We start from the raw sequence: 25,190 nt of genomic DNA on the forward strand, positions 1-25,190 counted from the left end.
TCAATGCTAATGAGAACTCCTGTAATGTTTCCCCTTCCTGCTGTTTTCTTGAGAAAAAGGCCTGCTGTAATGTTACATAAGATTGTGAGCACTCGTAAAGATCTTTTAAAATGGTAAAAATGCTAGCTGGATCCCCCCTCTCTATATTAGAGCGGTACTTTATTTCTTCCCTTGCCTCCCCTTCCAAATGGTCAAAAATAAAGAAAGCCTGATCGGATACCGAGAGATGGCGGGCTCGCATACAAGCTTTAACTTCTTCTATCCATTCCACTATACCGATCCCAGTCTTACCATTAAAAAACGAACATTTACGATCGCGAGGGACAACCACCAAACGCTCCGTAACACTAGCACCCGTTGAAGGGGCATTACTTACACCAACAGGAACAGCTGGGGTAACTACACTAGCACCAGTTGGTACAGTAGCCCTTTCCTGGAGTAATCGCTCATTATCAGCCTTAAGCTGCATGACTAGGTCTCGAAGCTGCTGTATCTCTTCCTCCATTTTAATAGCAGGTGTGCTATAACACAAAAACAACCCGGTCAAACTACCAGTCCCTCAAACAAATGCTGCTGTTTTGTATCAAAAAAAAAAGAGAAAAAAAAAATAATCAATCCCCAAAACATACAAACTAATACACTCTACGTCTCTGGTACTCAGTGGATCCTGCCGACTACTGCCAAAATGTGGCGAGCAGAACTAACAAAAACCCAAAAAGAAGATGCACGACTACGCCACCTAGGGGAATTTCACCCCAAGGAATTATACTGGGGCAAATGAAAGCCTCAGCACAAACGAAAACCATTAACGAAAAGGACACAAGTTCAAGACCACTGGACCAGAGAGGTAGTTTCAATGATTTCTTTAATATAAAAATATACTTCGACCACTTTATGGATCGTATATAAAAATACATAACTTGCACAGACTCACAATGACAAGCAAAACAAGAGGGAACAGGGCTGCGGCCCTGGCAATCAAGATGGGAGCTACGAGATCACCTCTATACTGCACGCTCACCGTGACCACACCTCACACTCAACACTCTTCACTCCCTACCACACCCGTGCACGAGATTCCACCACCTGGGACATCCGCCTCTGTCCGGCCTGCAGCTCCTGCCCTGCACAAACAATCAAACAACCAAACAAAACCCGGACAATAAGAAGACCAATAAGTCACAAACACACCCAAAAAAACCAAACGCCCTGCAGCGCAGCTTGGCACCAACACCATTCAAAGAAACCACGACACAAATCACAGCACCAAATCACTGCAAACGAAAAAGGGATAAAGAAACAAAAACCAGACACTCAACCAAATCAAACATGCAAAACCTAGAAGAAGGTCGCCGCCAAACTGAGCCTAAACACGTAACAGGGAAAACAAATAGAAAACACGAAACACACGATCACTCGAACGACGTGAATCACGCACGGCCCAAACAAAACAGCAGCACTGCCGGCTACTGGAGCCACGCGCAAACTTTATTTTTTTGGGTGAAAATTGCTGTTGTATTCTCTCCCCTTTATGACTGGAATCCGCTGGTTGCTCCAACAGCCACGGCGAATTCTTCACAACAGCGTGATGACTAACCAGGTTGTTCTCAAAGGGCATATAGCAACTGCCCACCTGCGGTAGATCAGCGCAACAATTCTCATGACGCGCCCACCGAACTTGACGGTATTAAGCTGGTCCACCAAAGGAAGCCAGGCCCAACAACAATAAATTGGCACCACTAAAGGTGCTGGAGAAGTGGGATGACAGAAGGGAGTCTGCCCCAGTAACCACACCCCCGCTATTTATAACACCAGGATCAACCTGCCCCGCGACTCGCACGGCTCCACCGCAATTTATCATTAGGGAGGGAACCAGTGAGATTGCCCCAACAATCTCACTCTACCACACATGCTCAAAATGCTTGGCTGTACCTCATGCCATTATGTAAAGTACCTTGGTGTAAAAGCGTCCCGTGGTGTAAATATTGCTAACCAGTGGGTAACGGGGAAGATCGCCCCATGTGGTCATTCAAGGAATGTTTCATCACTACGCAAAAAATAGGTGAGCACAGACTGGAGCTGGCCGTGGACCAGTTACTGGATGCTACTGGGGAAACAACGCCTTCCTTGACGCCTCACCACAAAACATGCGGCAGGTGAGTGAATGTGCCCACAACCTCAGAAGGTTTGGAAGAGTGTTTGCTGGCATCTTCATGCAGGGATGTCAATGCAGATCGGCATTCATCCCCAGCAGTAGCACAACACCTCCGAGACGCATCAGAAGATAACACAGGGACAGCAAAGAGGGCAAAATGCCCAGGGCTGCACTCTATGTGCTTAATTAATTTTCTGAAAAGTCTTTTCTGCACCAATGGAAGATGTTCTGACAGAACCAAAGAACCTGTCTGAAGTTCTTCAGAACAGGAGGACAACTCTCCAAAAGGCAAACCATGATGATGTACGTCAAGGAAATTGAAAGTCTCAGTAGACACCCTGGACAACATACAGACAACACACAGTGTGTCAGGCAGAGAAAGTGTCTGAAATTTAAGGCAAATCAGTTAAAAGCTAGCAAGTCTCGTATCATTGCCTTTGAACAGTTTATTCAAGCAGTGGCAGAGAGTTTGAATGAAAAACTTCACAAACACAGACAAAAGAGCACAAGACTTACAACACATTATCAACCAAATGGCAGTCTTTGACCCAGAGAAATGGGACCATGGCAATAAATATGGAGAGGATGAGATGGGAGGGTTCAGTGTCATGAACAATATCATTACTGAGCACAGGAGCAAACGGACAACAAAAATACAGCATATCTCCACTTCATCACAGTGGGACCACCAAGCAAAAAGTGGGAGCCCCTGTGTATGTGAAGACACAGCTGGCTAAAGGACGAGGGGCAGCTCGGGTTAACCCTAACCCTAACCCTAACCCTAACCCTAACCCTAACCCTAACCCTAACCCAGCTCGGGCATTTTTTCTTTGTTCTGATGGAGGGGATACATCATTTTGTGCACTGAAGGAAACCCTTTCTGAGTACATAACAATCTGTAATATGCTTATGTATTTATATACAACCTGTTATCTGTTTGTGAAGTGCTGAACGAAATGTTCTGAAAAGAAAGACAATTGTTTGTTGTTCATGCACTGAAGTTGTTAATGAAATAATAACATAGCCTATTACTGTAAATAATTAATCTTGCAGTAAAATATTTCAATACAAGTTTCTTGTAAAACTTCTAAATGTTTCTAATTTTGTTTTTATATATAACACGAAGGCCCACCAAAATAAAAGTTTTTGTTTTTTTTTAGAGCGTCTGTAGAGCGATAAAAAGAGATGAAGTGATATAAATTGTAGTGCCGAGAAAAAATTGAAACTTTTTTTCACCGTTATAGGACAGAAGATGTTTCAATTGTTAAAATGCTAAATGTTTTGTTGTATGAGGTACAGCTTTTACCAAGCGCAAGGAATCAAATTATGCTTGAGGGGTTGCATGTATGAAAGCGGCGTTTATAAGTTGTTCTTGGCTCCATCTGCTGGCTAGTTTTAGGTATGACACCATACCCGGATTAGTAGTGTGGCAAGTGGGTTCACTTTAATTGGCGATTGAACCCAGGTCGCATCAATTGACTAATAACCCTGAGCTGCTTTAGCATCCCATCCCATCTACTGGGATAAAGGTTTTATTACAGAACTCCTTCATAACACTCCCCCACTACACATACATGAATAGTTACATATAATAAAACGTGCTGTTGTCGTTAATTCTTGCAGTTTGCTCAGCTGGAGGCAAAATCTTATTTAAGATTCAGTGCCGGTGGCCTATGCGCGATGCAGCTGTGTGCAGCTACGCGGAGGAGTTTCCAGGCAGACACTACAGCCTCTCTGATGAGGCTTATAACATCAGGGTTATAACCTGGCCATGAGGACGATAAAACCCTAATGGGAAACGGAAACAACCTTCACGCTAAACTGCTAACGCAATAGCGTGAATGATCTGCAAACAGGAAAGAAAGTTCAGCAACATCATGAGTCATGAATCACGACTTTACAGGTATTCTCCTTGTGGGACAAACTGCTTTGCAAAACAGAAATGCCCGATATCAAGAGGGTTCGAGTTTAAAGAATGAATATCTCTATCTTTGAACAGACCTACATGAACGCGACAATAAGCTATTTCCTATGTTGACCAACATATTTTCATTAATAATATTTCGACTAGATAATCACACACCAATGTCCCGGAATGTTTTACTGCACGCGGGGTGAAAGTCTACGAGAATAAGAAAACAAACAAACACACAAGTTAAAAATGAAAATATGTTAACGTCATGATTGTTCTGGCTCGGGTCCAGTGTATCTACCCAGTCATCATGGTGTCTGCAGGGTGTCTGTCAGGGCGGACAGAGACACGCTGTCTAATGTGTCCAACACAGGCGGAGTCTTTCCGTTTTTATCTTCATTCTTATATGAGACTTTATTCGCGCAAGATCGTAAACACAAAAAGGTGAGTTCACGAATGTATTTATTTCGGGCGAAAACAAAGCTTCTTTGAAATTATTACTTTACTTAAACGGAATTCATAGCCTAAAGCAGGTGCATCGTTCATAGAAAAAAATCTGATAATTTTAAAAATTTTAAAACTGAATATTCAAACATAATTCTAAAATCTTCACACTTATTGTCAGACATAAACAATTTATAGTCTTTATAAATTATTAATCGTGAATATTAAACCGCTTGTAACAGCCTGTGTTATAATTCTTGCCGAATTCAATTATGTTTATTGTCTGAATCTTTAATAAAAACGAAATAGGGTGTATTCAGTTAGAACGTACTCATATTTTAATATTTTTTTGTAGTCTAACGCCGCCAAGCTAAATACGTAACATGATGTTCTAATCGTTTAGTGGACTGTCCTCAAAAAGACTTTGAGGACTTTTATTTGTTAAAACTGATGGCTGAACATTAAATCGTACTATGGAATTTACAACCCCAATACATCAAGCAGTAATGTTCTTTCTGTGTGTATGGCCTTTCACTAGATGTGAACTACTTTTTTGTATGGCGAAAGTGTGTTGGCGTCATTATGTCGGTTAGTCAGATTTCGATTATAGTAAACACTGTAGGCCTAATTGTGTTTGAACATTTTTGCTTGAGTGGGAGTATCCAGTGTAAAATGTCCAGTTTTGTTTATATATTTTCCTAGAAATTGGCCTTAGTGTATGTCAATGTATTATTATGTCAGTGTGTTATTTCACTCTAACGACCAAAAACAATTACATCACCATAAACTGGTGTAGTCCATGCAGGGGAGCCAGAGCTATTAAATATCAGTGCACCTCCTGAATAATTGATTAGTAGACCAAATCACTTTGGGGGCCCTGATTTTATTTAAATCTCTCTCTCTCTCTCTCTCTCTCTCTCTCTCTCTCTCTCTCTCTCTCTCTCTCTCTCTCTCTCTCTCTCTCTCTTTCTCTCTCTCTCTCTCTCTCTCTGCATTTGAGGGATGACTCATTAATAGATAGATAAAAAGGGTCCTCTAACCTTTGCCATCAAACAGAATGATCTGTACTGTTCAAATGGCAGCAGCACATCAGAAATGGAAAAGCACAGCACACCTACACATTACCATACAAACGATGAACCAAAATGTCATGTGTGACACAACTTGGTGTGAAGCTCAAGGATATCTGCGTTGGCTTGTTCACTGTAATTAGAAATGAGTGGTATTGCTAACATAATATATCTCTTATCTCCCGTCGTCCATTTCTGTAGATTTAACTTGGTGTCAAAATGGGAAATGGCTCTGTCAAACTGAATCCCTTCATAAACGTGAACAGCTCGTCCAAGTCCAAGGTCAACGGCGAGTCCAGCGGCGCTCCTCATGTCCACAGACTGAGGGTGGAGGAGCTGGAGAACCAGCTGAGAAAGAAGGACGAGGAGCTGAGCACCCAGCAGCTTCATATCAAACATCTGGAGGAGCAGCTGGCCCACCAGAGCCAAGCTGTTACTGACATCTCTGACGCTTTGAGGAGCAAGTGCCTCCAGTTGAGCAAACTGCAAGAAGCTCTGAAGAACCAGGGAGATGCAGAACTCCTGTCCTCACCCACTAAGGCCCATTCCAGTGAACCACTCGGAGGTCTGCTCAGAGATGCCCTCAACAAGAGAAGAGGAGCCAAAGCTGGAGTGTCTGCAGAACCTTCTTCCAGGACGTTTGACTTGAGTACCACACCCAAGTTTTACTTTGAGAGTGCTCGATTCTGGAAAGAACCAAGGTTAGACCTTCAATGCCTGTCCCGAACAACTTATAACTTAAAAATGTCAGTCTATAGAACATGTTGGCCAGGCGTTATGTAAAACATTTATCCTCAACCTTTTCCCCCCAAACACTGATGTTACTTACACATCACTTGCATTTGGTCTTAGTGTTTAGAGCTCTAGGACAAAGTGCAGTTACTGTCCAGTTAATTCACATTAGACAAAAGACCCAAACTGAGTGTAATGCCACATGCTTTTAGACTTGAACATGCTTAAGTTATTCCATACATATGTTGAGATCTCTACATTACAGCTGCTGTTTGCTTTATAAAAGATCACAGCAAAAGATTTATCATGTTATCATGTTATCATGTAATGAATACCTCTTTGCTCTTCAACAAAACGTAATATGAAGTCTAAATGTACTGGCTGATTAGTAAGAATGTATGATTTATATATCTGGCAGTGTGAAGAAGCTCTTAACAGATGCCTTAAATAAGAACCGGTATCTGAAGAGGCTGGAAGCTCAGCAGATCAAAGACATGGTGGAGTGCATGTACGAAAGAACCTACCAGAAGGGAGAGTACGTCATCAAGCAAGGTGAACCTGGAAACCACCTGTTTGTGTTGGCAGGTAGGAATCTCCATGGAATCAAATAAAGAAGTGCCAGTCTTTTTGTTAAACATTTCATAACCCTAACCCCTAGGTGACCTGTTTCAGTAGGCCTATTCTCTTCTTATTTTTACTTACAGATGGTAACCTAGACGTCTATCAAAACAACAAATTGCTCACATCAATCGCAGTATGGACAACTTTTGGAGAATTAGCTATTTTATATAACTGTACCAGGACAGCGTCAGTTAAAGGTGAAGGAGTTCATTATCATTTAATGGGATTCAAAATGTGTAATAGGATAAAAATGTTATTAAATGTATTTTGAACAAGAGAGGAAACCTATTAAAAAGCAAATCAAATGGCAAAAAGTAATATGGTGAATTATGGAAATATAAAAACAACCTCAAGGTAGATTGTAGAAAGACATTATTTGTCCTTAGTTCAATTTCCAGACAATTCTACCAAATTCAAGGAAAAAAAGTATTTTTAGACAAAACTCCAACTGTGCTTGAATAACAGTTCATTTGTGTGTCAAACCTGGTGACTACAGAAATATAGGATATTTCAGATTTAGAATTCTAATCCATGTATGTCTCTGGCCTTCAACTGAAGTCCCTTATAAACTCCAGGTTTATTTGCAATTCAAAGCTTCTGGACATATCAGAATGTAATTTTTTCTGGCACAAACCACTATCTCCAAGTGAATTTATACTTTACCTTTCAAAAGTTCACTCACCATATTCCTTAGTTCTGAAAGACATCCTCAAGATGTTTTAGAGAGATCTGTCAGGGAGACTCAGTTTAATCACTGTACAATAATACTCTGCCCCATAATCAGTGACAACCACAGTTTCAGTTTGATAGGCTTCCATTTAATTTGGTGCACCACAATTAAACATAAGCACTTTCTAAGCACCCTTCTGGAAACACATGATGTTTCATCGTGACTGCTTAGTGGCTCAAGTTAATCTGTGGTCCCAGCAGCATCATAACTGTGGGGTCTCCTTCACCCTCTCTTTGGTTGTGGTTCCAGCGAGCAGTGGTGTCAGAACCTGGGTCCTGGACCGCGAGGTCTTCCACAAGGTCATGCGAATGACTGCCGAGGCTCGGCACGAGCAGCACCGCAGCTTCCTCAGGAGGTGATTGGACCGGCGTGTCGTGGCTATATGACTGCACACTGCCACAGTCACTACGGAGATGGGTCTAAAAGAGATGGTTCTAGATTAGATGATTCTAGACGAGATGAAGCATCAAGTGAAGCATGTTTGAATGTTCTACGGCTCTGAGTTCAGTTGAGCTGGCCTAGAGTTATGCTTGAAATGACCTTGTTGACCCTGTATATACAATTTAGATAGAAAACATGAGTGAAACCCACTGGAATGATTAAGTTTGAAAGCTAAGTTAGTCATGTTAGTAGGAAAAAATAAATAATTGAAGTAATCTAATTTGAGTCGAAATAAACACAACTGTTCCTTATTACCTGGGTACCACATATTCTCACAGAAAGATCCCTATTTGAAAGATGTTCAGTTCATGATCAGTTTGGAAGACTGATTGCCTCTCTTCTTTTTTTCAAATTCCAGTGTTTCACTTCTGGCTAGTCTACCAGAGGACAAATTGACTAAGATTGTTGACTGCTTGGAAGTGGTGAGTAAAGATCTCTTTTCACTGTTGATTGGATACCCTGTAAAATACAATCAGTTAAGTGCCACCCCAACCATCAGTGACCCTTGCGGTGGGGAGCACAAATATGACCTCTGTCAGGCTCACGGTCCTGTAGATTGTTATCATAGCTGTTTGTTTTTATGTAATTATCTCAAATATTATTTCCATGTCTATTTGACTCAAGCCAAATGAATATGTTCCTGCTGGACAGTCTGAGGGGAAAAAGCTGGAGTTGGGCTGTGATTTGTTAAAATCATATGTGAACACGGATTGGTTCTGCTGACTGATTTATTCGAGGGGCCGAGAGCATGTTTTCCTGAAAGCGTGTGGGCTTTGTCAGCTTTGTGTCAAATAACCCTCTTCACATTCCCCACCTCCCGAAGTAAAAAACTTCAAGGACATACCGCTCGATTGTTGGTCCCCAGGGTCGAATGGAAAAATTCTGTTATTCAATCATTCCGATGGAGTTGATTATATTCTGTCCCGGGGGGACGGGAAGCGGTGTAACTCAATAGTGGCCCAGATGTTTCGGACTGCAGAATGCAGATAATGTGGGGCTGTATCATTAAACAGTGGGGAATGGAATGTGGTGAGAGAACCTTGGAGTGGACAAACGTTTTGGAGATGGTAGAGTAAAGAGGTCCAGGGTACGCCTGGAGAACTTCTCAGATGAAACAACAGCAGAGTCATGCCAAGATGGCGTGTGGTTGGGTCATGGAAGTAACAAAAGCAGTCATACTTATCTCAGATGAGTACAACTGGCCCTTTGGTGGCATTCAGGAAACTGAAATTGAAAAATTATGGATTTTTTATGGATTTATTAATTGTGTATTCATAAAATAGCACATTTGTTATATTAGGCTAATAAATAATGTAAATTTATATTTGACATTTTGCATGAAATATCAGTCGTCTGAGCCACCCCTAAAACAACAAACATATGTGTGCATATGTATCCACTTATCCTTGAGAACTGAACCCATGACCTTGGTGTTGTTAGACCCTTACTCTACCTGTTCCGCCAGGTGATCTCCACAACACCAGTGAAATGTTCCATATAATGTTCGTCAGTGGCTTAAATCCAGGAAGCAAAATCACACAATGACCTTGGAACTACAGGAAATACATTCTACTTTATAGGTCATTTTAAGAGAATATGAGAAAAGTATATATTACAATATTTGTAAATACAAGCTCCTGTGAGCTTAGCAGGTTCAACCAGACTAGCAGATCCTTATTTGCCATTTCTTGTGGGACCATGCAAAGCCATAAAGACTATTGAAGTCTACCCAGAAGTGCAGAAGGTCTCTCCTTTCCTATTTAGAATAATAGAAAATTCCTTCAAATAATACACATTTAGAACAATATTATACTATTTATTTATTTTGCTTATAACAAGCATAATTGTTATCAGAAGTCATTATGCAGCAGGACACTTCCTGTGGGGTCATAGTGCTGCCATCCTGCAGGGCCTTTTGGGATGTTGCTTACGGGAAGAAGACTGCTGTGATTCAATGGGAAATCAATACTTAAATGACATCTGCTGCGTTTCCTCATTAGGAGTATTATGACAGAGGTGACTATGTCATCCGGGAGGGAGAGGAAGGAAACACCTTCTACATCATTGCCAATGGAAAGGTATTATCTACAGTCTTATTACAGTTTACTTCTGTTTAAATAGACTAATAGATTCACGAGATGACATAATTTGTCATGTTTTGATACTGATTTGATAAGAATCAGTGCATAAGGGAGACTAATCATGCATGTTAAACATCGCTTTCAACTACTCAAGTGCTATATGCTCATGATCTTATAATATATGAAAAGAGTGTCTAATTCTACACTGTGTGCTGTAGGATAGCTTATGAATGCATTAGTCCAATAAAATCATTTTTACTGGCACTCACGTCTGCAGAGTGAAGATTATAGTATGTATTATTCATTGTTTAAAGTGCTAGATGTTGCTCCCTGTAGCTCATCGCAGGCACCCTTACTGAAGCCTAAACATTCAAAGACTATAAGCACACTGATCTGAAGTCAGCTGCTGTGGTTACTTTCCCACAACAACACAGACTCTCCCAGGGGCTACATAGGAAATGCTTGTCCATTTCTGCGGGGGGTCAGAATGTGTTAAGATAAATCAGTAACCCAACACTGCAGGGGTTAAGAGACGGTGAACCGTTTAGCATGAGGTGTCCAGGCGCGGCTCCTCCCAGCAGGCATTGCTCGCATGGTCAGTTCTGACCTGGAGGGGGCCGACATATGTGTTCTTTTCTGAGGGGGACTTAAGTGCCGGAAATGGTGCTTTGCGTCAGCCTGTCGCCACCCTGTCCAAGCTGGCGTGCTGGGACTAAAGCCCATTAGCGTTAGCCACCGAAAAGCTGCCCATTGGGTCAAGAGGGTCAGTGATGGATCACTTTACAGGAGCAAGCAGGAACTGGACGCCCCATCATAGATGAAGCTGTGAAAAACAGAATACGGAAATAGGCAACATACATAAAAAATGGGCTTTGATATGGTTACATACTACCTAGTATGATATGGATGTGTAGTACAGGCATAAATACTCCAGCATCAGTGTTGACTACTTTCTGCACCTCCTAGTCATTTCAAATTCAATTACCACTGTATCAAAAATCAGTCAAATGTATTTATATAGCGCCTTTTACAACCGTTCTGGTCACAAGGCAGTTTTACAAGTGTCTGAGTCCAAGCCCCCAGTGAGCGACAGTGGCAATGAAAAACTCCCTAAGGAAGTGAGGAAGAAAAATTGAGAGGAACCAAGATTCGGGGGGGAGTAATTCTCATCATTGTGTGTATTTATATACACATGTTCTCTATGTAATTCTTATTCTTGAGAGTCCTAGACTTCTTGATGGTCAGTAATGGTAGTCCAGGGTGGAGATACAGTCATAGCAGTGGAGAATTCAGGGTAGTGAGAGGGACCAGGGCAGTGAGTTGATCCTTCATCATAACTGGTTAGACAGGAGGTGGCTAGACCAGGGTGGATAGGAGGAAAGGCTTGTCAATCCTCATCTCAGTATTTCTCAGGTAGGAGGGCAGCCATTTGGAAAAAGTAACTTGAGTGACCACGTGCAGTGACAGGATGACAGCACCAGCGCTCCAGATTACTATAAAACACTTCACCCATGAACCCCTGGATCTGTACCTTTATCTAAGGGGCACGTTAATTACCAAATACTAAACTAAATGAGTAAGTTTTCAACCTAGACTTAAAGATTGAGTCTATATATGATACACACACACACACACACACACACACACACACACACACATATATATATATATATATATATATATATATATATATATATATATATATATATATATATATATATTCAAGATTGTAATCCATAGTGGTTATATATTAATCTTACAGTATGATGTTATGATGTTGCATATTCTATTCTTATGCATATTAATGGAACTTCACCTTCTTGAGCCATATATCCTCTATACATCATGTTACGTCTGTCTGACTCTGTCCCGCCCAGGTTAAGGTAACACAAAGCACAAAGGATCAAAAGGATCCACAGGTGATCAATTCCTTGGGGAAGGGTGATTACTTTGGGGAGAAGGCTCTCATCAGGTAAACATCTTCATACACTTATGTCACACATTACTTTCCCTTGTTAGAGATGTTGCAGGTAACATCATAACTGGTAAATAATTGATAAAATTAATGCATCATCCTGGAGAAGCTCCACCAGGTTTTGAGCCAAGAATTCAACATAATGTCATCCTCAACCTCTGTGCAGTGACGACTTCAGGTCAGCTAATATAATTGCGGATGAGGATGGCGTGGAATGCCTCGTCATTGACAGAGAGTAAGAGTACAGGCCCTTTTCCCAATTTGGTTTACAGTAGCTATATGCTTTACACAATTCACGTTTTTCCATTATTTGTTTGCTTACAATCTTTTTGCACATCCCCCCAGAACGTTCACTCAAACCGTCGGCACCTTCGATGAACTGAAGAAGCACCTTCAAGGCTACGTTGAGACCTTAGCCCGTGATGATAAGAAGAGAAATGCAAAGTAATCACTGCAGGTTTTCCTGATTGATCTGAAATACTCAAACTGCTATGTAAGAACTACAGAAAGTGGCTTAGGTGTTCAAGGTTGTGGCAAGATGTGATTTTTAGTGATTCAATTGATCAATTCTCTTGAGATCTTGCAAAGAAATATCACCCATTGACCAATCTGTTGCCATCACTTCTTCTGGTATTTTGTAGAAGATCAGGCAGTAGCACTCCTTCCAGCTCACCCTTGTCAGTCGATGGGATAAATCTCAAAGAGAAAGACTTTGCATCCACTATATCCTTCAGTAGCTTGGAGATCATTGCTACCCTAGGAGTAGGGGGGTTTGGAAGGGTTGAACTGGTGAGCAATTCTATATTTGTCATTCGATGGTCACCTATATCCATAGTAATTGTAATAGGTATAATTGAAATTAAATGAATCAGCACTCCTTGCAGATTTAAGAGATGTGAGGTGATAAGAAAATATGTTTTGAGGAGATTTCGTGTTTTGACAGTTTTGTTCCTTGGGTGCTTCGTAGGTTAAAGTGAAGAATGAGAACATGACCTTTGCTCTGAAGTGCATTAAGAAGCATCACATTGTGGACAACAGGCAGCAGGAACACATCCTGTCTGAGAGGAGGATCCTCAGCGACACCTGCTGTCCTTTCATCGTCAGGTAGGTTCAAGGAACCTGAGACTGAAAAGATACCATCCTGCAGTGTCAAAGACCCTGTACAAGCAGATTATTTGAAGGCTGCCATTGATGGTATGATGGTACTTCAGGGACATTACAGATAATATAATTACAACATTTACACAGGAAACACTGATCTACTACATGTAATGAGAGCTATGTTAACATAACATTAGCTAATGATGAGCAATTCATGCACAAAAAAGAGACCAAGAAAGCTCTGTCTCATCGGTTGTATTCATACAGACATATCATTGTTATTCAACTTAATATAACTATCAGAAATTACTACATTATATATTCTTTATTTAATTGTATTGAGATCCAATACTGGATAGCACACATTGATAGTTTAGCACGTTTTCACTTCGTGACTATCCATTCTCTTTTTTTCCAGAATGTTCCGCACATTCAAGGACAGCAAGTATGTGTATATGCTGCTGGAGGCCTGTCTGGGTGGAGAGATCTGGAGTCTGCTGAGAGACCGGTTAGTTTATCATGGATCATATAGGCAGAATGGAAGAAACCAGTACAAATACTAGAACCAATGAAGTTTCTTTCACCTTAGATTAATTATTCCTATGTGGTGTAAGTACTGTTCAGTAACAGTACTAACAGTACTGGTGTAAGTACTGTTCAGTAACAGTACTTACACCACAGTGACAGTTCTGTCTGTGGACATTGTAAGCAATAATAACTTATGACAATCTTTTGACGTGTGTAATCACTTACGGTTGCTGTTTTTGAACTCCAGTAATGTATTCATTAAATTGCTGTAGTAGATCCCAGAACACAGCATCCTTTATAGTAGTATAGATTACTACAAAGCCTGTGTGTACACATATCCCGTATTTGTACAGGGGGAGCTTTGATGAGAACACTGGGAAGTTCTGTGTGGGCTGTGTTACTGAAGCCTTTGAATACCTCCACAACAAAGGAATCATCTACAGAGACCTGAAACCTGAGAACCTTATGCTGGACTCAGAAGGATATGTAAAACTGGTAAGAAATGTGAATAAGATGGAGAGAACTGTGATAAATGCTTATGGTTTTGTATTGACAAAACAAAGAATAGCACTAGCAACACTGCAGTGTTTACCATCTTGTGTCAGGTTGACTTTGGCTTTGCAAAGGCCATCAAGAGCGGCCAGAAGACATGGACGTTTTGTGGAACTCCTGAGTACGTTGCTCCTGAGATCATTCTTAATAAAGGCCATGGCCTCAGTGTGGACTTCTGGTCATTGGGAATCCTGATCTTCGAACTTTTGACAGGAAGGTTTGTACTTCAAACACCAACATGCTTTTAGTCCAGAATGTATACAAATATCTCTTAATTAACCGGATCAAACATTTATTGGATTAGTCAAGACTAACTAACTATCATGGGCAAGGAATTTAAATCTTGCCAGTGAAGTGGAGCATTTAAATTCTCCATTCAGTTCCAGAAAGAATCACAAGCTGTGCACCCAGCCATTTGTTTCAACGTGTATGTGCAAAACCTTATGCAAACAGCCACCGCGTGATATTCTGTTTAAGCTATTGCTTGTTTTTGATATTCCTACCTGCTTTTGGCAAAATAACTGTTCACTTTGTTGAAGGAGCCTGTTTGAAATGTGAGACATGATTTTATGGATGGTTGTGCAAGGCTAAGGTTACTCTGCACCCTGATGCTGTGATTTCACTGTATGATTTCACTGTATGATTTCACTGTACCCCAGACTCATGACTCTTGTGACTCTTTGTCTGGTTTCTTCCATAGTCCTCCATTTACTGGTTCAGATCAAATGATGACATACACTTTCATTCTGAAGGGCATGGAAAAGATGGACTTCCCAAAGACCATAACCAAGAGGCCAGGGGACCTTATTCGAAAGCTCTGCAAGTAAGACCCATAAGACATAACCCAAAGCCAGTAGTGCACATGATCTTTTCTCTATTCAACCTTAGAGGACCTCAGTATGGAAATTAAGAGGATAGATGAATATATACCGCATCTCTTCATTTTGCCCCATAGACAAAACCCTTCAGAGCGTCTTGGCAATATGAAGAATGGAATAACGGATATCAAGAAGCACAGGTGAGTTTAAACACTCACAGACCCGCTGGCAGGTGGCTTGTGAACAATGGCCTGATTGTTGGAGCTTGGAAGAGGGAGGTTTATCTCCGTACCTGCTCCAATGCACTACAGCTGGACTCAATTTAGGAAGGCATTAAAACATTTAGGGTTAAACTCATGGGTGGAGTTAGGGGAAGTTGGGTCTCCTGCTCTTTTGAGGTTACTGTGAGGTTTATCGATTGTTAAACGTTTGATTGAACATTTTTCACTTCTACAAAACCACAATTTACCTCTATAATTAAACCACTATTTTTGTAATTCGTGTCATTTTCATTATATGTACAGTACGTCAAACCTAAACTTATGATGGGTGCTTAGCATACTGGAGTGCTGGTCACAGCTGGTATCACAGTAGACACTTTATTACATTTGGCTTACCAATAATGTAGATGCTAAAGTGTTTATTTGTGGACATAAATGGGCCATATATTTTCTTAGCTGCTAGTTGCCTTTTATACATTAATATGGTGTCCTCTGTCTAGACCTGTGTGCATGATGGGTAATATCCACTGAAAGAACAGAAGGATCTCTTTTTCTCTTATCATTATTGCACATTCTGGGCACAATGCTGAGCATCATAATCAAATTGATGCGTAAAGCTGAGCAGATGGATCTTGATCTCTGCGCGCCCTGGTGGGCAATCCTGACCTTGATCTGATTTGTAGTACACAGCCCCTGGCCAGGCAGATGGTTTGGTAATAGTCAACAAGAATGTCTTCTTTCCTCTAAGACTTCTCCTGTATCGTACAGGATTCTAGTTTTTCTCCTGTCAAACATTCACAGCCGATTTGTCGTTGCTCTATTTTGAATGCTGACTCTGAAATCAGTATTTACTGTTGCACTGAGGGCAAATTTGGAAGGTTCTGTTTTTAAGGTGGTATAAAGATATGTGCTACTGAACAGAAACAAGTAGACAGTACAGGTCATTGTGGTTTTATTTGCCATGTAGGTGGTTTACTGGTTTCAGCTGGTGTGGCCTGAAAGACAGAACTTTGACATCCCCGTTAAAAAGAGAGGTAAGAAAAGCAGCGATTTACTGTTTGGCTGACAGGGTTCAGCATGTGTTCATTAGTCTTTCAGTGTACTGCAAAGGACTGTGAGTTTTGGCCCTCATCTTCTTTCCAGCTGCAAGGGCCTATGGACCACAGCTACTTTGATAGCTATCCACCTGAAGATGAGATTCCCCCGGACGAACTTTCTGGTTGGGATATGGACTTCTAACCTCTCTCACCCCACCATCACTTACCTCAGTGTGATCCAGTGCCAAACCTCCTCTGGCATGTTGCTTCTTCAACCATAAAGCCATTGGAATTACAGTGTATGCCACAACATTCTTTCACAAAGCACAGCCTTCATAGCCAAGCCATGTTTGTGGTGGAGTAGGTGGCACACTGGAGGAGGGAATGTGGCATTTGAGTTAAACTGGGCCTGTCTTGTTTGGATAACGTCAGTTGCCTTGTTCAGTTTTGGTTCACATGATAAAGCAATTCAAATGATTTGTCCCATTAGCCTGGTTTGTCCACTTTTTTTTAGAGACACTATGGATCTGAAATGTTGGGTAAAGTGCAGCATGGACCTATCCCCAGAGCTCTCCTAAGGGGTTTCCCAAGGGGTTTCTTTGTATTTCAGTCATGGACTTTTGGGCAGCATGGGGAATGGTGTGAAACCAGAGGTAATATTTGCCTTTTGACATGGAGAAATGTTGTGGACAAGCAAGAAGGTGAGATGTGCCTGGTTTTAGAAGAGACAGCAGTCCAAGTGTTGAACTCTTGAACTCCAGAACCACCTGTGGGTGTGAACGTCAGTGATGTGGTTTCAGAGGTGGACCACAGGACAGGAGTTCAGCTGCAGTTTTCAGTAATTTGAGTAGACTTTTGTAAAAATGAATATATTTAGAACTGTGAGAAACTGACTTTCTAGACCCTACACAGTGCTGTGTTCAGTTTTTTCTTGCCTCTGCATGTGAGCCAAAGATATTTTCTAAAATGTTTTTACACTTAAATGCTCTTAGGTTTGTATGTTTTTATTTTAGTTGCTGTTAAGAGAGGCTATTGGGTGCATTTCTCTTAGAGGCCAAATAATTCTTACAAAAATGTAAAGGAAACATTTCCATGACCATCTTTGTTAAATATTTGTCCTTTATCAGCAGTGTTTCTAGTATAAATGTGGCTTTAAATAAAATGAGATATATAAAGACCAACGTTATTGTTTGACAAGTTTTAAGATAATGTTGAAGTGAACTCATGAGCACATTCTCCTGAACACGATGATATCTATGTTCTTAGCAATTTGAATTACGCCACAATTCAACCATCTTTCACAATATTGCCAGAGGGGAGACTGCTCATCTGTTTAACCTAATATTGTACTTTCATAATAAAAAGTCATATGACTGAAATATGTACAACTTTATTGACGTTCTGAAGAGGTGTTCTTACAAGTGGGAAGACCTATTAAAAATGTTTTTACCAACAGTGATAAAATGCATTCATATTATTCATTGTTTGCTTGCTTTATTTGTTAAGGCTGCAACCCAACCTTGATGAAGTCCCCCCAAGAATGACAAGATATGCCACATACATAAAATAAATAAATGTTTCCAAAAGTTCCATATACAAATATAGTTTCTTATGAAGCTTATTATACAAGCACCTAAATAATTTACATAATAGATTACACAGTGTGTCAGAGGAAACCATTCTATAAAAATATATTATACATATATTGAAGGAGTGCTCTGTATGTTTTGGGATTTCTGTGATATATATTAAGATAATTGCTCACTTTTACATATATGCAAATCTTTCTTCCTCATGGTTGCATGTGTATAACAAACATTTTTAACATGCATTAGAAATAATAATAGCATTAGTTCTATGTAAATATAAAGCATTAACAGGAAAGAATGATTGTACATTATGGACTTAATATCACATTTATAAACATATCAAATTATTGACTTATTGTTTGACCTTTTGGACAAGAGTTAAATATTCACAAATATTACACTCTAAGCAAAGCAAACTTTCCTGAAAGGTAAATACAATGCTTATGTCTGAACACACATTTCCACTGGCAGAACGTTTTCTTTCTTCTTTAGATTTTTTTTTTTTTACAAGGCACTTTCGAAACTTTGTAGGTTTCTTTATAACATACATCACATGTGACATACAATTCCCACAAATATATAAGCCCATATGTTTTCAAATGTTTTACCATTCGTACATTAGAACATTTGGTTCACACGTTGCTTGGTATAATGACCTTATTACTTTTTGGAAAGTTCACAAGGAAAACACATTTGGCACGTTACCTGCCTAGAAGTGCCAGTGGATCTTGGTAATGATGGTCATACAGCGGCTGACCTCTGACCTCTGATCTGTGTGGATGTTTTGCTGCTCTTCTTACACAGTTTCCCAGTTTCATTTGTCACATAATAGTGGTTTCTTGGTATTTACAGTTGCAGTCTAAAATAAACAGTAAAACATACACGTGGGCCACTGGGAAATGTTATAAATACAAGTTAATATATATATAGTTAATATGTATAGTTACACAATGGACCATAGGAGGCAGACTGAAATAATCATCTTAAAAGCTTACTGCAGGACATATGACAGGACTGTCCTGTATACACATGCTCACTGCAGGACATATGACAGGACTGTCCTGTATACACATGCTCACTGCAGGATATATGACAGGACTGTCCTGTATACACATGCTCACTGCAGGACATATGACAGGACTGTCCTGTATACACAAGCTCAATGCAGAACATATAACATAACTGTTTTGTATACACGTGCTCACTGTTATAATAATTCTGCTTACAAACTTCTTCAGTATAAATAAATATTGCTTTATTTATTTGGATTTGAAAACTTAAAATCTAGTTTTGCCAAATATACAGGATGCTAAATTTTGTTTTTAAGTATAGGTTGTGAGACATTAAGAAGCAAATGGCTACTAAATTATTATTTTACAAAGTACAGTTAGTTGTTAAAAGTATCAAAATACAGGAAATGCCTTTTTGTTTGTTTTTCTTAAGAAAAGTCCTATCAACCACATTTTGGCATTGGAATGAAATAAACCTCTTGTGTATAGCAGCAATAGATAAGAATATTAAAAGTAATTTGCCAATACATATAGTAAACATGATAGTAAACATGATAATGTAATATAATATAGACATAAGAGCATAATAAGGAGAACATAGTAAAACTGTACAGTTTAATTCATATTGGTTGACAGCAAATGTTTGTTCCTAGAACCTTCACTACACACACACACACACACGCACACACACACACACACACACACACGCACACACACACACACACACACGCACACACACAAAAGCTGCTTATCAAAAGAAAATGCACAGAAAGGGAAGATGTCTCTTCAGAAGTTCATTACCACCATCTCAGCATAGAATCAATAGTTCAATGGGGTTGATTCTGCAAACTTCTTAACAATAAGGGAACTTGTGTAGTTCAGGTGATTCTTCAGGTGCGGCATCAGACTTCAAGCTTCCACAAAAAAAACTCACTAAACAAAACAGACAAACAAACAAAAACCAAATCCAAAGACAGTCATCCTCATAATGTAATGGGATAAGTCGTCTACAGGTAGCTACAGGGATGCAGTCTTTTGTCCAGTGCAACAGGGGGGCAGATGTGGGAGGAGTCCTTGAGGGCACTATCTGCAGGCACAGGAGTCCACAGACATGTTGGGATAGGCCTTGAGGATCACGTTCATGTCTTCATCGAGGAAGAGGACGGTGAGGGAGGACATCTTCTCCGGGACACAGCAGGGCTCTGGAATACCAGGAATCACACCCACTGCCCGCACGATGCTCTGGATGGTGGCGTGGTTGGAGGGTTTCAGGGCCTGTGAAAGGATAAAGGGTCGTAACAATTAGACGCACTACGCCTGCTTAAAGCCCTGCCTCACCCCTGACCCCTACAGCAGCTAATGATGTCGTTCACATTCGGACTTCAGTGGTTTGCTTTAACTTCATGTCAACCTTGTCATCCTGAAACATGGGCTTATACAAGATAACTCCCTCCATTTGAAGATGCCCGTGTGCTCTAGTACAGTTCCAGCTCCAAGAAGAGCTAACCTATGATTTACAAGTCTATTTAGGCTTCAGTCTCAGCCTAAATAGCCTAAACATTACACTAATGTCAAGAAGGTCTTACATGTAATCTTCCCTGATCTAATAAGGAAACACTACTGTGTTAAACAGTTGAACTGCTTTCAAATGTTTTACAAAATGTCAGTGACCCTATCCTGCCTCTGGAGGGAGCCGACTCTCTTTCCCCCCTTTCCCTGTTTATGTTTTGGAGACCAGAAGCATCCTCTGAAGCTTTGTGTTTACAGTGGTGAATGACAACTAAATCACTAAATTAGCCATGATATATTGTTGAAAGACTAAGGAAACATGTTCCTTCTCAGTCTATGAATGATTTCAAGGTTCTGTTTCCAAGCATTAATAAGTTGAGACAAAATAAAATAAGAGAAAAAACTGTAATCAAAATCAGGCGAACATAAAGTCATGCAATCTTCGTGTAAACGACCCACCTTCGGCATCGGAAACTGGCAGGAACCTGAGCAGTAATAGGCATCAAAAGACTTGGGGGAGATAATCCATTCACTCCAGCCAATGTCGGCGAAGTCCACCTTCAGGTACCTGCGAGCGCAGTTCTTGGGTTCGTTCCATTGCTTCTTGCGGGCCTTCTTTATGGTCTGCTCGTCGAACTGCAGCAGAACGTTCTTGTGGTTCTGCTGCTGCTGCTGGTTCTTGCGCGGCTTCTTGCGCGGCCGCTTGGCCGGCTTCTTCTCGGCCGCGTCGTACGTCGTGGTCTCGTCCCAAGTCGTCGGCTCGTACGGGTACTCCGGGCCCGGGAGCTCGTTGTTCTGCAACGGCAGAAGAACGTCGACCGATCGCTTCAGCCTGTGTGGCGAGGAGCTGTTGCGGTTGTGTAGTCCGAGTTTGCGGAGGCCTGGCACGAGGCTCCCTCTGTGCCTCTGGAGAGTGGACACCACACTTTCGGGCTCAGAGATGGCCGAATCATTGGCGTAAACCAGGATGTAGGGGGAACGATCCACCAGTGGCCTCTTCCAAGGTTGTCGCCCTTGCGGCTCAATGGTGATGCCGATGAGAAGCTCACCATTACGCTTTGCCTGGTTGACCACATTGGTGACGTCCTTCCAGTGCCAAGACGTGAAGTCCCGGTATATCGAAGAGACATTAATCAGGAAGCGTCCAAGACTCCTGGTGCTGTTGTCTACAGGCGAGAAGCTCCAGATGTTGAGGTGAGCGTTGGCCTGCCGCCTGGGGCCGGCGCGAGCGCAGCTCTTGGGCCGCGTGCACCTGTGCTGCACGTCACCAGTGTAATAGTGCAGCGTCGCAGAAAGAACATCCTCCGACTTAGTTAGGGACGTTAGGTTGAAGATCTGAAGCTCCTTGTTGTTGAATGTGCCTGGTTGACAAGAGACACATTATTACAGCAGAATCTAGCCAATCTATTTTAATTTACAACCCAGAATTTGTATTTCTCCGATAAGAGTTAATTCTACAAGTTATTTACAAGTTAAAATATAACTAAAAGCTTTTGTTTAATATTTTAACATTTTTCATCTGGCGATTTTATTTTGTTGGTTGAGAGCCTTTATTGTTTCTGGATCCTTGTTTTAAGATCTACAGTCTTCAGAGATTTTAAATAGCGTATTCAATAACAACATTCTCGAACGAAGCGATGCAATACCATAAGTCAACAGTAGAGGGCACAACGTTAGCGGGCGCAGCGGCACGCACTTTGCAGCTTTGAAACTTTCTGCAGCTTACATCTCCTGACAGTTAATTCTGTGGTGGAATGATCACTTCAACAACAAGCATTTTCTACAAGTTCTACATTCCAAATTCTAAACCCTTGCATTTGAAAAAAAGCATGGTTAATAATACATTTGGTATACGATGAAGAGGGCGACTATTCCGCAGGGATCTGAATAAAGAACGCGTTACAAATCATTACATCCGTCATTTTCAGTTTTCCTTTATTTATACATTTTCTACAACAGTGAGAATGTTTCAAACGCACGCGCGCTGCTGCTGTGATTCCAACAGGTGTATTTCCACCAAACGTACCAAACTCTTCTCGCAGGACCCAAACAGCGCGCACAGAATTCATCAAGGCTTTGCTTTCGTTCATCAGCAGTCTAACTTGATCGCGGAAGGTCTAACGTCCAGTAATCATACATTCATAAATTCATGCCAGTTTAGAAATGAAAACAGATTACAGTACGTACCTAGATGCGCTTTAAAGCTGCGGACCGTATTCCCGTCCTTCATAGGGAATCCTGCACTGTTGTACTTGGTGTACAACATCTGCATGTGTTCTGACACGGTGTCCTGCGCAGAGAAGTCGCCTGCTGTTTTCTTAGAATGACGTTTAGTCTCAACGCCTGCTCTCTGCCCAAATTCCACGTCTTTTGTTAGTCCAATAAAGTGATCTTTCAGCATAGCACAATATCCACAGCACAGACAACTCCATCCCAGAAGAAGGACAAACATTCGCTGACAACGATCCATAGTTGAAAGGCGCCGGACAGTCGCAGGGTTTATATCTAGGTACACTATTCTGTCGCAGGAGACTCTGGTTCCAAAGCACGCTTGTTGCTTGAATGCGATACCATCACATTAGCGTACTAACAAATTTTGAAATTCAGTAAATACTAACTTTCATTCAGTAAATACTAACTTTCATTCAGTAAATACTAACTTCCCTGTTGTGATTTCCACGAGCCTGTCTTCTACCTCACTTGCAGCTGAAGTCCTGAGGGGTAGAGGCGTCTCCTGGTTTTGTATCTCCACGTTGGGCAGAATCGACAGCCAATCGCTTCCCTTCTTGGTTTTCATTGAAGGTGAAGCCTGCCGTGCGGGTGATATATAGGGCGTGTGGGAGCAGATGGATATTACTATTGGGTTCTACAACAAGGCATGACATAGCGAGAGAGAGAGAGAGAGAGAGAGAGAGAGAGAGAGAGAGAGAGAGAGAGAGAGAGAGAGAGAGAGGGAGATATAGAGGGAGAGGGAGAGAGAGATAGAGAGAGAGAGAGAAGGAGAGGGAGAGAGGGAGCGAGAGAGAGAGGGAGGGAGAGAGAGAGAGAGAGGGAGCTATAGGAGGAGAGGGAGAGAGAGAGAGAGAGAGAGAGAGAGAGAGAGAGAGAGAGAGAGAGAGAGAGAGCTCTAGTTGAAATTACTGCAAGTCTAATAAATCTAGTTTAATTGGCTGCTTAAATCCAGTAATTATTAACATGGTCATCGTCAGTCAAAACAACGTGATGGAGGTAATGGGAACGGTCAATAAACACCTCAGAATACGTTTTATGGGTCAAAACAGATGTTTGTAAGTTACGTCTTCAAATGTCGTTTTAACAGTCAACCGACATCTGTGTGCGTCGACACAAAGTAAGAAATTTCTTCTAGAAAAGTATCTGTGGGATAATCAGATGAAAAGGTTTATATGGGGCGTTGAGTGATCTCAGACCTGTTTCTCAAAACAGCATGCGCATACTGTACAGCAGCGTCTCCCCCGGCTGGCACACGTCGTTCTTGGACAGGCCCTAAATACCTCCTGTCACTGCCTTTTTCCTCAGGCCCAGTGGGGCAGGAAGTGACCCACTCCCCCTCCCAGACATATGATTCCAGTGGAATAATTTTTAAAGGTATTATTCTTTTAAGGTTTTGGTCTAGGAGAACCCACTCAAAATGAAAACCACAGATGAATACATAAATTAAATAATGTGTGGAATATATGCCCTGTTGGTCAAATCATCTTAGTTCAGATGAGCACCATACCAAATACCTCTATGCTATAGCCTGAATGAAAAGATGCTATTCTTATTCATTCTCATTCTCTCTCTCTCTCTTTCTCTCTCTCTCACTCACACACAGTAACATACACCTGTCTTCTTCTCATCTTTTGTCAGAAGGACATCTGTCATTTTGGTTTGCAGGTCTTGGATTGATGCTACCTTTGACGCTTGAGGTGGGCAGTGTCAAGGCTGTAAACCACACCCTACATTCATGTGGTTGAGGTAAAGGTTTTAAATGTGGGTGCTAAATTTCTTTGCCACTGAACACATAAAACCTTTTTTGTCACTAAATGAAAACCGCAGGTGTGGAATTCCGATGGGAGATGTCCAATTGATTGCAAACTTACAATCTATGTAAAGAAAACGAATCAGAGAGTGAACTTGACCCAAGAAGTGAAATTAAATATTCTAAATGAAACATGGTATAACTTTATTGTCATGCTTCACTGTCTAGTAATGTAAAGAATTCAGTGATACATGCTTCATGCTTAACTAAGCACACACTGCTCCATCTCAGTTAAGCACTGCTTTACTTTAACTTTAAGCTTGTTAGTTCAGATTTGAATCTGCAGAGGAAGGTGTCTTTAGATATATTTTAAAAATCTTGTCTGACAGTGGAAATGATAAATGTTTGAGTAAAAGATTATTGAAGCACTAAAGTGGCCCAGTCTGGTCCCTGCACATACTTTTATATTTGGGAAGTGAAGAGCAGTTGATAGTTGCAACTGAAGCCTTCATTTACAGAAGCCATAAATCCCTTTCAATGTTGTGTGATATATTAAGTTGTGTTACATGAAAATGATCAGAGACCTTTTTATTAAAACAGAATTGCAAATTGTGGTCGTTTTTTATGTGAATTTCAATTTCATATCCAGAGATATGGCTTCTCTTTCTGAGTCTTGGCTCTT

At 41.0% G+C, this 25,190-nt stretch overlaps 2 protein-coding genes across 2 annotated transcripts; one reads left to right on the forward strand and one right to left on the reverse strand.

Moving 5' to 3' along the window:
- Positions 1-3,846: 3,846 nt before the first annotated feature.
- prkg2 (protein kinase cGMP-dependent 2) lies at positions 3,847-17,873 on the forward strand. The gene is made up of 19 exons (XM_077000813.1): positions 3,847-4,058; positions 5,783-6,282; positions 6,732-6,898; positions 7,018-7,131; positions 7,914-8,019; positions 8,464-8,527; positions 10,106-10,183; positions 12,064-12,158; positions 12,328-12,396; positions 12,507-12,605; positions 12,803-12,950; positions 13,129-13,265; positions 13,681-13,770; positions 14,144-14,285; positions 14,396-14,559; positions 15,043-15,165; positions 15,298-15,360; positions 16,349-16,415; positions 16,525-17,873. The coding sequence occupies exons 2-19, from the start codon at positions 5,801-5,803 to the stop codon at positions 16,618-16,620; spliced, it is 2,304 nt and encodes a 767-aa protein (XP_076856928.1). The 5' UTR covers positions 3,847-4,058; positions 5,783-5,800; the 3' UTR covers positions 16,621-17,873.
- A 571-nt stretch (positions 17,874-18,444) lies between these two features.
- On the reverse strand, positions 18,445-23,376 carry bmp3 (bone morphogenetic protein 3). Its single transcript, XM_077000815.1, has 3 exons — positions 22,714-23,376; positions 20,986-21,887; positions 18,445-20,292 (listed from the first exon to the last, which is right to left on the reverse strand). Exons 1-3 carry the CDS (start codon positions 22,994-22,996, stop codon positions 20,101-20,103), a joined length of 1,377 nt encoding a protein of 458 aa, XP_076856930.1. The 5' UTR covers positions 22,997-23,376; the 3' UTR covers positions 18,445-20,100.
- Between the last annotated feature and the right edge of the window lie 1,814 nt (positions 23,377-25,190).

This window comes from Brachyhypopomus gauderio, chromosome 3 (assembly GCF_052324685.1).
Source record: "Brachyhypopomus gauderio isolate BG-103 chromosome 3, BGAUD_0.2, whole genome shotgun sequence".
NCBI lineage: Eukaryota > Metazoa > Chordata > Actinopteri > Gymnotiformes > Hypopomidae > Brachyhypopomus > Brachyhypopomus gauderio.

Coding starts and splice junctions, on each gene's coding strand:
- bmp3 (XM_077000815.1), bottom strand. CDS start 22,996: ATGGATCGTTGTCAGCGAATGTTTGTCCTTCTTCTGGGATGGAGTTGT. Junction 21,888..22,713: donor CAGCTTTAAAGCGCATCTAG/GTACGTACTGTA, acceptor CTTGTCAACCAG/GCACATTCAACAACAAGGAG. Junction 20,293..20,985: donor GCCAGTTTCCGATGCCGAAG/GTGGGTCGTTTA, acceptor ATCCTTTCACAG/GCCCTGAAACCCTCCAACCA.
- prkg2 (XM_077000813.1), top strand. CDS start 5,801: ATGGGAAATGGCTCTGTCAAACTGAATCCCTTCATAAACGTGAACAGC. Junction 6,283..6,731: donor CGATTCTGGAAAGAACCAAG/GTTAGACCTTCA, acceptor TATATCTGGCAG/TGTGAAGAAGCTCTTAACAG. Junction 13,771..14,143: donor TGGAGTCTGCTGAGAGACCG/GTTAGTTTATCA, acceptor GTATTTGTACAG/GGGGAGCTTTGATGAGAACA.